This window comes from Populus euphratica, unplaced genomic scaffold (assembly GCF_000495115.2).
Source record: "Populus euphratica unplaced genomic scaffold, PopEup_1.0 scaffold45.1, whole genome shotgun sequence".
In the NCBI taxonomy this organism is placed as follows: domain Eukaryota; kingdom Viridiplantae; phylum Streptophyta; class Magnoliopsida; order Malpighiales; family Salicaceae; genus Populus; species Populus euphratica.
Genome location: NW_011499886.1, coordinates 1,333,063 through 1,347,443, shown reverse-complemented (window position 1 = coordinate 1,347,443; position 14,381 = coordinate 1,333,063). Strand labels below are relative to the sequence as shown.

Genomic DNA, 14,381 nt, shown 5'->3' with positions numbered 1-14,381 from the left:
ATTTTTTAATTTAGTCTTTAACTGTTGTTAACAATTATATTTTTATTTATTCTCACATATGATTTTTCACTTTATTGAATTAGATATATACAATTATTTATTTTTCTCATGGAAAAACACACGGTAAAAACACTTATTCCTTTTTTTTTTCATTAATCTTATTTTTCCAACCCGCTGCAAAATGCGGTCTATTGACTAGTGTTTTTGTACATTGAGAAGCTAGTTTGTGTGGATGTGCGAGTCATATGCGACTCCACATCTCAACAAAACTACCATGATTTTGTTGAATGAAATAATGTTTCCTTGACTATTAAAAAAATAAGTTTGAAGTGTCCAATTAAATGTACTTGTATATAATATTTTAGTGCTGGAGGTATTTAATATCTTAAAATTTAAAATGATTGATGTATATCGAATTCAACATAAAATAACTATAGATCAATGCATGTTATAAAGTTAATATAGAACGATTCTTGAGATTTCCCTTATTCTTTAAGTTTTTAAATTAAATAATGATATGTATTTTGATATAAAAAATGCCCTAAGGAGCTCATTTATCTTTATATTTTAAAGGATGTCTCCAATAAAGTCTTAAATGTATAATTGTACCTATTATGTTTTTTATATTTTTATCTTTTTTCCTAATTTGTATCATTTTCTATCAAAGAATCATAATACGCAAAAAGAAGAGACCTCAGCAATAGTGAAGTACGCAGGCGCCCCAAGTTACTCCATTTGATTAACTACCATCATTCAATGGAAAATTCAATGTTTCAATTATTATAATTTATATATATATATATATATATATATGTCCTTTTGTTCCTTACAGTCTTAATTTCTTAACATCAATCTCCAGATCTTAGAAAGATCCAAAATGATGATAGGAGGGTTCTTCAAGGGTGTATACGAGTGAATACATGTTGTGTATTGACAATATTAAGATAAAAACCAGATACTAGAGAGAGGGAAAAGATGTTTGAGATTGAAATGCATGGAGTTTTTTAAAATAGCTTTTTATTTAAAAATTTATAATAATTTTTTTATATTTTACATCAAACCATTAAAATTATTAAGAAATATTAAAAAATATCAATTTAATATTTTTTTCAAATTAAAAATAATTTTAAAAAATGTCTAAAATTAGAATCAGAAACTCTATCAAAAAAATCCTTAAAAAAAAAAACATAAAAACACAATAGAGGTTGGATTGAAAGGTTTTCAAGGATGGGAGAGTGATTTGTCGAAAAGGCCCTTTATAAAATAACTAGTACATTAACTCATGTTTCACAACAAATTAATATTTTTTAAAATATAAAAAATATTTTAAGTATTTTAAATCTAATAATCATGTCAGATCCAAATAAATTGAATTTGGAAACCATGCATGATCCAAACGACTTTGACTTGGAGGCAATGTAAGACACAAAATCTTTAAGTATGATAAAATTTGTTGTATATTTTTTATAAAAAAATTTAAATTATCCTTAAAGTATTTTAAATATAAATTTTAATTAGTTTTTTATTTTTTATAAAAAATATTTAAACTATATTTGAAGTATCCTAAACAGAAATATAAGTTCAGAAATTATTTATAAATAACAAATCATAACAAAAATCTAATTAGCATTATAAATCTAAAAATTCAAATCATATCTTCCTATTGAAATAGTGTATTTTTTATATTTATGAATTTGTTATTGCTTTAATAAAAACTATATCCTCTCTTTCTTTTTAAGTTTACTTGGGTCTAACAGATATGTCAGATTCGCACTAAAGTCTGACATCAAACATGGTTGCCACATTCAAGGTATTCGGGTCTGGTAATTCATGCCAGACCCAAACCAACAAAAAAAAAGAGAGAATAATGGTGTATTTTAGATAAAAGAAAAAAAAAATACAAACAATTGATTATCAACGGTAATCTAATAATGATGTCCACACGTGCCTCTCAATATAAAAAAGGATACAATTACACATCGAATGATACAACTTTTGGCCAGATTTGGCCACTGAAAAGAATATCATATGCCTCATTAATGGTATAGGCATTGCTCACTTACTAGAACGTGTGAAACATGCTCTAGTAATCTTTTAATTAAAAAATAAAAAATATTATATGAAAATATTAAAACGTTTTCATGGTCCTTTTAATTACATAAAATATCCAAAAAAACTAAAATACCCACAAAAAAAAATCTCTTTTTTTGCCTTTTGTGAAACTAAAAGCGTTCTTTGCTTGTACTTGAAACTTGAAAAAATCTACGGAAAAAGTCAAAAAAATATTTATCTATTCATGAAAAGATGTGAAATTAAAAGTAAAACTATTATTATAATCTATAATAAAATATCTCTTGATTTGATTTTTCTATACTATTTAGCTTTTGTTAGAAAGAGTTTGCAATTTAATTATAACTGTGAGTTATGAATCTTAAGTGTTGAAATTGTGATAAATGTTTGATGCATGGGCGTTTAGGTAAGTGTAATGTATCTTGTCTAGAATCCTCAAATTTATTGAGAAAGGCTGAGATCTAGTGAGTTTGACTCACTCTTAATGAGTCCTACTCGGAGACCACCAAACAAAATCTCCTCAATAGGATAAATCTAAATATTTTCTCTTGCAAGAAATTTTAATCTACATAAAATGTTAGTGCATAAAGTTTTTATATCTATATTTTCTATTTCTTAAAGTAACTATGTGTTTAGTAACATGATACAAAGTGATTTTGACATGTGATTTTTAATTAAAAATACATCAAATGATATTTTTTATAAACATTTTCTTAAACTACAAATAAACATTTAAAAATCATCAATTTAATATAATTTTTTTCACATTAAAAACAATTTTTTTCAAAAAGAGACGGACTACGAAGGGATGACTACAGCAAGAAGAAAACAAACAACAGCTATGCCACCTTTTTATTCTTGAGGTGGGTATTCGACGATGGGCTCACTACCTAGCTAGCTAGGTTTTCATTGCCTTAAGCAACTTGAAGAAATTGTAGATCAGCCTTTGAAAATAAATCATTGAGGCACTGCTGGTCAAAGCTTTTCTTTATAACTTTCCTGAGAAAACGTATTTCCAACGCAACAATGAGATGAGATTGATTGCCTGTTTAGATGTTTTACAGCTGAAGTTAGTTTTAGTCAATGGAATTAGACGACCAGGGGAATCCAAGCCCAGATTCAACCTGAGCCCTGGTCGCCTCGAGGCAAGAAAGGGCAATCGTTCCTAATTTCTCAAGATTTTTTCATGTCAGATTAATTAATGATTGTGTTGGAGGATGCTTTTTCTTTTCTCCATGAGAATATTAGGTGATTTTAGATGGCATGATGATGGAGAATTCTTCTCCTGAGCTCTCCTAATCCATCCCGTCTTAGGTATAAAGATGACTTTACCATGTTTCTTTCTCGAACTGAACACCAAACAAAGTTCACCAACCGAATTAGCTAGCAAGTCCACCACCGAATTTGTTTACTTCCATAAATTATTCCTTGCAAATTGAATTCCATCTTCTTATTAATATATTGATGTAAATTTATAAAGCATGCTGCTTTACGGTGCTTTTCAATTAAAAGTATAATGAAATAATCTTTTTTTATTTTTAATATTAACCCATTAAAATTATAAAAAGAACACATAAAAATCAATATAAAATCTTTTTAAATAAAATAAATTTTGAAAGGTATTTTGAAAGAGCGGTACACCCGGGAAACAAACACCTTAGTATAAGGTAATTGAATTCAAAATTCATAACATGCTTGTTTGATGATTATGATCTTTACCAAACATGGAGATGGAGACAAATGTAATAGAAAGACAAAGATATATCCCAATCACAATACTATCCACTCAACAAATTGAGCATCATTTCATGGCTTTACAATCTTTACCACAAACCCATGATTGCAACTTACTAAAGGTTGGCATGTCACTTCTAAGTAGCACAAGAAGTTGCTAGTTAGGCATATGCTACACAGCTTAACGATCATGGAGCTTGAAGCTCATCTCTCAGCAATGAATGCTCGTAGAGATCGAAAAGTAGTGGGAATTTAGCTGCTTGTTAGATGTCTGAAAGTTCTTTAACGTGACATTTGTTCAAGTTTTCTCTTTATCGTGTCAAGCTTTGACATATGAAATCGATGCCCTTTTTAACCGCCTGTTCGTGTATATCTACCCCTGTTCTTGCAAGAATGATTTGAAAAGCGGGCCTTTCCAGGCAACTGAAATGGTAACTTTGCTGAGTTTTTTTAACCCATTTGAAGAGGTGTCCTGAGGTGATATATGCTTCTTTTTTTTCTTCTTTTTTTTAATTATTATTTGGGCATACTTCATATTCGTCCTCATGTATGTATCCTTTCTCGATTGAGTCCCCCATCTATCTATCGTTCCTTAATTAGGTCCTTCTGTTACTGTAATTAGAGATTGTGTTAAATAGTGAACTTGCTATAAAATCTTTAAACATTCTGTTAAACGGCAACGCGAGAAAAAAGTCTATCCAGCAAAGAAAATGGTAGTCTTTCCATTCATTGAATCACAAAAATATTAAGCATAAAAATGAAAAACAGTAATTCCTTGATCAAGGGCTGTTGACTCGTTACAAAAGTATAAATTTGCTAGGGTCGGTGAAACAACTTTGAGAAAGTAGGGTAGTATAGCTCTTAATTGCAGTCCTTGTCAATGCCATTCATGTGATTAGACCACAGTAGCTAGCTTTGTACTGTGTTCTGGTTTACCAATCAATTCACGTCAAAAGTAAGAAAAAGATCGCTATCCTGTCAATTAGTGTTGTTTTTTTAGTGCAAACCGTATTTGGGGTGGAAGGGAAAGGTCAAAGCAGAAAGCATGAATGAAGGAATGAAAGAATTGAGTGTTCTTTTTCGTTGGATTGGATGAAGGTAAAATCAATAATCACATTTTCCGATCTTTCCATATCTTGAAAGAGATGGGAAAATGCATTCATCTAAATATGAAGCATAATCTTTTTTCAGAACAATGTAATTTTACCAGCTAATGTCAGTAATCGACAATCTTATCACTGAAGGCATATGCATGTTAAGATGATACTATACAAGAACAGTAACAGGTTTTTTCAGACTGCGGTGATTACAGAATATGCTGAAAATAGCTTACTAGTGAGCAGCAAGGCTACTTCGAGACGCTCTTGTAATGATGAGACATCGATCCTCAGAGGGAATGTATGTGTTTAACTCTCTGGATCGCTTGCTTCACTTTTGTTGATGGTTCTTCGTACAAGATGGCAGGGTTATCAAACTCAGATGCCAAACTCTTCTCACCAAGGAAAGCTCGAAAGGAGTCCGTTACTGAATAAGAAAGAGAATCCAGGTTGTATCCTCCCTCCAAGAAAAACACGCATCGGCCTCCACATAGATCTTTTGCCAGTTCCTTAATATTAGAGGCAAGCGTGTAGTATGTTCCCGTTGTAAATTGAAGACTCCCCAGTGGATCCAGAACATGAGCATCATACCTGGAAAAAATTCGCAATACATGCTTTGTTCAGTTATTATTTTTAATAGTAGAAACACAGTTCCAAACCTCAATTACGAGACGTTAAGACCATCATATATATATTTAGTTCAACTAAATTTGCTATTTAGAATTTGATCAGATTGCTTATGAAAGACTTGAATCATTAACAAATAACTGATGCAGATGCATGGTCTGCACAAAAGCATGTTCCATGACATTTAAACTGCAGCAAAGCATAAAGATGACTTTATCCATGAAAAAAGGATCAAACAACTAAAATAAACACGCAATTTCCAGATGCATGCTACATCGCATCATTTTGGAAAACACAGTTTTCAGTGAAACAAGGAAATCTGTTGCAAAGTTAAGGATGGCAACTCACCCAGCAGAAACAAGAATAATATCTGGCTTGAACCTTTGAGCACTTGGTACGATGACTTCATCAAACACAGTCCTCATGGAAATGTCACCTGAGCCTCCTGGTAGAGGCAGATTTAAAGTTGTACCTTCACCATCTCCATGACCTATCTCGTCAATTTTACCAGTACCTGGATAGCTTCCATCCTATGCCCGTTAAGAGAAAAATAGGATTCAAGTGGTTAGTGGGCACATTTTGTGTTAGTCCATGTTCATATCCAGCAGCAGAGATCCAGCTGGAATTATGGCATTGGGCAGGCAAACTCCAAGAACATGCTACAAGTAATCTTGCTGCGTTGGCTAAGTATAATGATCAGTTAATCACATATTTTCTGCCATTTAGCATGTCTTTTGATATGCATATATACTCCCTTATCCTAATATCATTTGTGTATCTTACCATTTTGAGAATCGAAATGTTTCTCCTGATCTTCTCTCACTTTTAACAATAAAATATTTGAAAATTTAACCAAACAGTCCTTAGTAGAATGAGAACACAGAAAGAACTCAAAATAAATGGACAGACTAAGATCAGGAAACAGGGAGCAAGATAACATCAGTTGGTACACAGCAGATATTAAAACAAATACTCTAAAGACAAGACGGCTTTCATTATTTTAAGTTTTAAAATTTCTACCTCGAACATAAAGCTAATTACCGAAAGTGAAAGGAAAAACATAAATAAATAAAAGAAAAGATGCTTTTTATATCACATCATTTTTCGTCAAACCTCAATTTTTTGCCAGGGGAAAAATGTCAAACCTAAACAATCTTTAACCACTGACATAGAATGACATTTCACACCTGGTGAGCTAAGATTTTATGACTCCTTTTATCTTGAAAAGGGGATGTGTTGAACATTTGAGGTAACAACACATGCACTCATCACTGTTTAAAATTCCTACTAAAGCTCCCATACAAACTAGTATGGTAGGTTAATTTATTTTCATAATCACTTGATTATCTACAGTTCTTCAACAGGGAAACAAAAACTTATTATAATCAAATATATGCTTGAGATATCCACTTGACTAGATTTTTTTTCTTTCCAACATCAGACATTCCAAATCAGTGTCTAAATATAAAATTCATGTGAATAGCAACAAAAAAATGTATTAACTCCAGATAAATTATAGCTTACATGGTGAGTGGACAGGAAGTATATATCTGGATCATCATAAAATGCATCATTTGTCCCATTCCCATGGTGAACATCAAAATCAATGATAAAGACTCGTTTTAATCCATGCACTAGTTGAGCATGACGAGCTGCAATGGCCACATTGCCAAAAACACAAAAGCCCATAGGCCCTTTTGGAATAGCATGATGCCCAGGAGGTCTGATCAAAGCAAATCCTGTAGGTGGATTCTGGCTGCAATTAGATGCTGCAACCTGACATATGACAGAAGATTTTTCCTGATAATCAATAAAGGAACTTTCTTATCTTTACAAGTACCATCTTGCTTCAAAAACAACAAATTTAAATATCAACGTATAAATAGTGTTTTATAAATTAGGGTCAACAAAGCTGGATTTCATTGAGTGAAATGAAACATTGAACAGAGAAGATTATCATAAAGAGACTAACATTCCAGGTTGGGACATCACCACTGAATCGACCAAGGTTAGTCCTGCTCCAGCTGCCACAAGTGACTCCTGGAACGTCTGCATCATAATGTCTTGATATGAAAGAGGATGACAAATAGCACATATTATTAATTAAAACAAAGAACTCGTATTGAAGCACCAAACTCTCCCTCATAGAATGTGGTTATACAATCTAATGATGGAATACATATCCAGTCATTGATATTTTTTTCAAGAGAGGTAACATAATATAATAGCACATATCCTATTTTTATCATAAGAAACGGAAAGCCATTAGGAAAAAAAAGATTGCATCTATACTCTAAAGTCAGCAAAAATTAACAAGCCCAAAAACAGAAAAGCAGAAACACCTAAACAAATGTACTCACAGTGGCAGTAGCATATGTTGGTCCAGACCCATCGATATAAATAATGCCCTGTTCTGAAGCTTGATTCATAGCCTAAGTAAGAATGACCAATAGAATTAGTCATTGAAATGACAGTATTTAGCCTAAAAGACAGAGACACACACACACACCCACACACACACAGGGGGAGAGAGATTGCAACCACCTATAGTGACCTGAAAAGGAAATAAACAATAAAACAGAAGGGGTTATCTATGAAACAGGCTCTTTCACCTTTGCAAAATGTTTTCATGTTTCTATGATCCTAAGAATAGCCAAGACAAAAAACAGAGGAGGGAAAAAACTGCAGAGAGATAAGAAGGTCAAGGCAAAACTACTTTCTCAAGGCCTGCTACATAAGCTTTGGCATGAACATTTGCAATGTCATCCGGTGAAGCAGGCTTGAAATCTTGAAGTTCAATGATCTCAGAACCGCGAAACTGAATACAGAAATAAAAAAGTACTCAATACACTTAACCAGGTAAGAAATGGTTCCATTCTTTATACATACCATTGAAAAGGAATAAGAGATTGAACTTCTCAAAATTTCCATGATTTTTCATTTGTTATAAACAGATGATCCTTTTAGTATATTTCAGTTTTTCATCAGTTTGTAAATCAATTTTCCCAGCATTGGTGTGTGTTATGCAAGGTTTTCAGAGAGATCTACACAGATTGCATGAGTAGGTCATTCTCAAGACTTGCACTAACAAAATTGTGCTTGGGAGTCCAAAAATTTCTACGTTGCAACATAAAATGGTCACTCTACCAGGGCTTTGCTGAAAGTAAAAGTTAATATTGTTAACTAGTAAAGAAGAACAGCAGTTTTAATGCTAAGAAAAGAGGAAGCAATATGATCCATGAAACATGAAAATAGAAAATAAAATCTGCAAAGAAAAAGCTTATATATACATCCTACCCAACAAATTTTTATTATGCAAGGAAAACTTTATATATGATATAGATAGAATGATTTTTGCATACTAAATAGAATGTAAGCATATTCACAGGCTGATTCCTTCCCTTAATTTTATAACACAAGTCATTCTAGAAGAAACCTTAATTCTATTCACAGTAAACCAATGATTTTAGAGAAATTTTCTTATATGTGCGAGCACATGCATGCGAGCACACACATCAGCATGGCTAGAACACTCTTCTTTTATCATATAATAGTTATCAGAGGAAAGCTCCAAGGCCATTTGTTAACTTTCAGGGATAAAATACAAAAACTTCAACAATGGCGAGTTTTATAGCTCTATTAGGGGAAAAAGATAAAAATGACAAGATAAGACGATAAAATGAGCATAGATTGAAAATCATAAATAAGAGCATCACATTATAGTTATATATATAAGGAAAAATATAATAGTAAAATATCCGACTGCTACCTTTGATGTGAGTTCTGCCTTTTCAAGAGCACTCACAATTGCAGGAACTCTAAGATAGGATTCGGGATGTGCCTCCTGTTAGTGAAAAAAATGGAAAAAAATCCATGAACAAGTAAAAGGGGGGGGGAAAACTACAAAGAGAACCCATGCTCTAACTGTAAAGAAGCAACACCACGGTAAATCAAGAAGTTACTCCCTACGCTGCAAATTGTTTGACCCTGTACAGTATTCCAACTTTATGTAATGGGACTTGCAGTTGTCATTTCTTCCAGTGTCATAAATTGTACTAAATTTCAAGATCTTCCAATCCTAATGTGACTAGGTATGCTTAAGTTTTTTAAGTTTCAGAACCCAAGTATGCTAAAGAAGCACAAAAAAAGGATGGACAAAGCCCCTTCAAATCAGGTTCAATTTGCTCGCTTTGTGATAGAATAAAGAAAAGATTCTAAAGGTTGACATGCTCATAACACAAGCCATAGCCAGACTTGATGTATCTTGTTCCCAGTACATGACAGGCACGTCCCAGAAATGAAACCTTCACAGTTGCAAAGACTCCATAACACATTAGAACATCCATCATATGAAAGTATAGCTCAGCTGAAGATACCTGGTTATGACCCATGGCAGGCGCAACACTATAAATTACTCGTGCATCAGTTAACTTTTCAATCAGTGGATCCTTGTCTAAACTATATGAGCAAGAAATACAAAATCCACTGCGCTTTGTGCAGAACTGCCTTCGCAAAATCGAACGCCTCTGAAAATATCTGCACCCTGCAGATTGAGAACCAAAACCAAGCCTCTTATAGCTCTTCTGCTAGTACAGACGATCCCGCACCAAAAATAAAATGTTCCCTTAAAAAAAAAAAAAAGAGCAAGCTTTTTCTTTCTTGTTGAGAAATATCATACATGACAACATCAAATGCCACAAAAATCCGGCATGAATAACTAAAGCACCTCCAATCAAATAATAGCTTATCGAAATATTTATCTTGTAATAATCTTAATATTGAATTACATAACATGATATTAAGTGATCAATTTTACCATTCTTCTCAACAAAAACATTTACTTTGAGAAACCATTAAAACAACAAAAATTTCAAGAATTGAACAAACCAACAAGCCTAATCTGTTTATCCCAAAGAATTATATATTTCAACGATAACAGCTCAATCACAACAAATTTTGCAACTGTCCAAGAATTTACTATAACAAGTTGAAAGAGACATTATAACAAAAACCCAGATTTACAAAAACAGAAAAAAAAATCAAAATTGTTGAATTTATACATTATAATTTTCCAAATACAGCTAATTATTCAGAACCCGCCACCAACAAACATCAGTCCACTTTCCTCCGCTTGTAAAGATACTTCCTTTCATTGAATAGCAACTAAATTACCATTAAGTATAAAATTTGAGAAAGGGGAAAGGGTTACCTGCCAAATATGGAAGGCGGAAAGTTTGAAGCTCCATTGAGGTGGATAAGTGAGCTTGTGGCGCTCAAACCTGTAATATTTTGCGTGTGTATTTTTTTATTCTTCTTTTCTTTCTATAGCCCGTTGTTTCTTATTTTTTAAAATGCTTCTTGTTCAGGGTAATAATAATTTTATTATTTTATTATTTTTATTTTTAATATTAATACATTAAAAAATATTAATTAAAAATAAATAAATAAATAAATAAAATATATTTAAAACATTAAAAAAACAAACTCTAATTATTTTATAGCATTTTATTTTTGACCCCGAGAGATTGTTTGATTTACGTGATTTACATTGTTTGTCTGTAATTTAATTGAAGAATAGAAGATAAAGAAAAAACACATGAATCACGTATAGTTTTTATTTTTATTTTAATAAAATAAGAAATAGATAATTGACAAAATAATTTTATGACCTTTTGAAAATTGAAGAAATATAAAATAATAGTCTTAAGAAAACGGTTTCCAATTATCTTTCCTTTTTTTATAAATCTGTCTTTTTTTATTTTTTATTTTTAAATGTTTTTGGTAAAAGATGAAAATTAATTGGTAGGAATAATAAAATAAGCATGCTACTTAAACTTTATCATATTTTTATCTTGGGCACGTGATTTATATTATGGTAATTTTTATTTTTTAAATATTTTTTATTTGAAAAATAATATTAAGTTGATGTTATTTTAAGTATTTTTTAATATTTTTAATTTAATAATATCAAAAATTAAAAAATATTTTTCTTAAAAAAAACCATCAATTCTCATGCAAGTCACGGTTGTTACAGAAGGGCATTCATTGCAATAATATTGTCATTTGTTTTTTTTTTAATATAAGCCCAAGGAACTCATTAATGAAACAGCATAGCGAAGCTCACGACCGAGGAGAAAAAAGCAAAGTACAAAAATATCGTTAATTTCTTTTGTCAACGAGAGTGAATGGGTCTTACTTTTTTGGTGCAAAAGAGACACACAGAGGCCCGTAGAAAGAGCTTACCCTCCTATTATTAATTATTATTATTAACATATATTAAGATTTATTGGAATTTCACAATAACAATTAACAGTAAAATGCTAAGTCTTTTTACAATTAGATCCTAAAGTTTTTTTTTTCAATTTTATTGCTTACCATTAGTTTTAATGGATATTAAATTTTATAATTTCTTTTTAATAGAGTTAAATTAATTTTATGACTCAGGTTTAATAGGTTAACTTGAGTTGAATTAAGTTAGTTTTAATTGATTATTTTTTCTAATTCATCCTTCAACATTGTATCGAGAATTGGATTTTATATTTATCTATTTAATTTTTATATAATTATCATGGTCTCATGACTTGGGTGGCTAGTTTTGCGGGTTAGTAAGTTGACTCAAGTTTTTTTGATGCTTTTTTAATTGAATTCTTTTTTTGATTATGTCGTTTAATATTGAGTTTATTGAGAATTTAACTTCATAGCTTCTTTTTTTATGAAGTTATCTCAATTTCATTATTGCAACCCAATTTTTAATCCCATGTTTTTTCTAATATTTTCAACATATAAAAAAATAAAAAATATATTATTGATGTATTTGTGTTATTTTTAGCATTTTCAGCGTTGTCTTAAAAGGATTCAAATTTTAATTTTTTTTCAATGTGTTTAACTTTTAACACATCATTTTTTAAATTGTTGGTTTTACTTATTGGGTTAGCGTTGATCTTTTTTTAAAAAAATGAAAACACAAAATAAAATAAGAAAAAAAATAAACAAAGGACTAATTATGTTAAAAAAAAATTGAGGGACCAATTTGTTTCTAGGTTACTTGGTCACCAAGTTTGCTTGAAAACCAAGCATTTTTAAATAACAAACTTGTTTTTACTTATAAATAGGTATTTTCACCGTACATTAAAAGGGTGAGCTAAAAACTAAAAAAGCCAAACAAATAATTTTTTCACACCTTTTCTCTCCAACTTACACACTCTCCACTAAAACACTCTTTTTCACAAGAAACTCGAAGAGCCCCATCTTGACAAGCCTAGCCGCTAGCTTACCAAGACTGGAAAAAAAAAAAGCAGACCCATTCCCCCCCTTCTCCAATAAAACCTCATCCTTATTTTCTTTTATCCATCACCGACCAACCATTATACCATTAATCTCTCCTCTTCTTTTTTAAGTCATCCTACACTTCTATTATCACCATCAACCGTAACCCAAACTAGCCAGCACCTTCATAAGCAAAACCTAAACTTAGTTGCCAATTAGTTATCTCCTCTTAAGGCCCGCAGCAAATCCACCAACAAATAAACACCCAAACACTAGCAAAATCAACCATAAAGTCACCATCGACAATAACCTAGCATCATCACAAACTCCCAAACTTAAAACTAACAACATGTCTTTTTTTCTTCCATCATAACTCCACTAAGCATCGAGATAAGCTCCAACAGCACCCACAGACGATGACACTACAACGCTAGACACTCTTCGTAATAGACCCATAGCAATCCATAGTGGCAGCAAACAATAGAAGAAGAAAACACTCAAGGTGGAGAGAAACAGATCTGTTTAGAGGATAAAAAAACAAAGCAAAACAAACTGTTTATATGAATTGCTTCTATATATAATAGTGATCTTCATCGCTGGCCTAGGGAGAAAGAAAAGAAAAGAGGACTAGAGCTAAATCTCCCTCTCTAGAGAGTATGGAGAAACACCACTAGTGTAGGAGTGAAAAGAAGACCAAGGAGCATCAGATCCACCAGGTTTTTCACTCTTTAATTGGTGATGATATGTGAATCCACGTGTCATTAGTGGTGGTGGCACGTAGTACATGCGCCACCATTTTTCTAGTAACATTTTTAATCTAATTTCAATATACCTTAGACATTTCAAACACTCTCAAAAGGTCCATCTATAAACTCAAACCTTTTCTTGGATAAATTGCTAAAATATTATGAAATTTAGGATAAATTTTATTTGTTTATTATTTTATATAATTTTTGGATTGTATGGATTATATTGATTTGAACTTATATTTGTTTTTTATTTGATAATTTGTGTAGGTTTGTACTTTTACTTTTTGAGAATGTGATTGCTAATTGAGATTTAATTTTTAATTCATGGTTTATGTTTGGGTTTGGTGTTTACTTGCTTTAGAGTTGAATTCAAATATTAAATAATTTATTTTTAAATTAATATCTTGTTTGATTTAAAACATGTTATTGTGTTTCGTTGAACGGGCTTTAGTTAAATTTTCAAATGTTTGACTTCGGAATCAATTTTGATTTCCTCACTTTTGTTTCTATCCTCACATATTTAATATTTAAAATTATGACCTAGACGTGATGTGTTTTTTAAATATAAAACAAACTGATTCCTTCCAAAAAAACAAAAAAAAAATCTTTTCTTTAAAAAATACAATTTTTATTTTAATTTGTTTACTGCCAAATCTCTAAAAAATACAAAAATCATGTTTTTGCTTAATACACACACACACACACACACAAACATACATACATACATACATGTTATGTTTTATCATTTTTGCAAAATATATACTTGCATGCATTTTGAATTTTATAACTAGATTACTGAATTCATGATAACTTAGCCCATATTTCAAAAATATCAAAA

The 14,381-nt window shown here is 31.1% G+C and overlaps 1 protein-coding gene across 2 annotated transcripts; it reads right to left on the bottom strand.

The window, feature by feature from the left end:
* Positions 1-4,862: 4,862 nt before the first annotated feature.
* On the bottom strand, positions 4,863-10,866 carry HDA14 (histone deacetylase 14). 2 transcript variants are annotated; one of them, XM_011032868.1, is made up of 9 exons: positions 10,738-10,865; positions 9,905-10,071; positions 9,298-9,372; positions 8,245-8,346; positions 7,889-7,960; positions 7,521-7,577; positions 7,053-7,304; positions 5,877-6,058; positions 4,863-5,492 (listed from the first exon to the last, which is right to left on the bottom strand). In XM_011032868.1, the coding sequence occupies exons 1-9, from the start codon at positions 10,772-10,774 to the stop codon at positions 5,192-5,194; spliced, it is 1,245 nt and encodes a 414-aa protein (XP_011031170.1). In that variant the 5' UTR covers positions 10,775-10,865; the 3' UTR covers positions 4,863-5,191. The 2 variants fall into 2 exon arrangements, with proteins under 2 accessions (XP_011031170.1, XP_011031171.1); XM_011032869.1 differs by lacking the exon at positions 8,245-8,346 and having other exon boundaries at positions 10,738-10,866.
* Positions 10,867-14,381: the final 3,515 nt, after the last annotated feature.

Excerpts from the sequence above, each read along its gene's own strand:
- HDA14 (XM_011032868.1), bottom strand. The coding sequence starts at position 10,774 with ATGGAGCTTCAAACTTTCCGCCTTCCATATTTGGCAG. Across the intron at positions 9,373-9,904 it reads CTGCCATGGGTCATAACCAG|GAGGCACATCCCGAATCCTA; the intron begins GTATCTTCAGCT and ends TTTCACTAACAG. Across the intron at positions 7,578-7,888 it reads CAACATATGCTACTGCCACT|ACGTTCCAGGAGTCACTTGT; the intron begins GTGAGTACATTT and ends ATTATGATGCAG.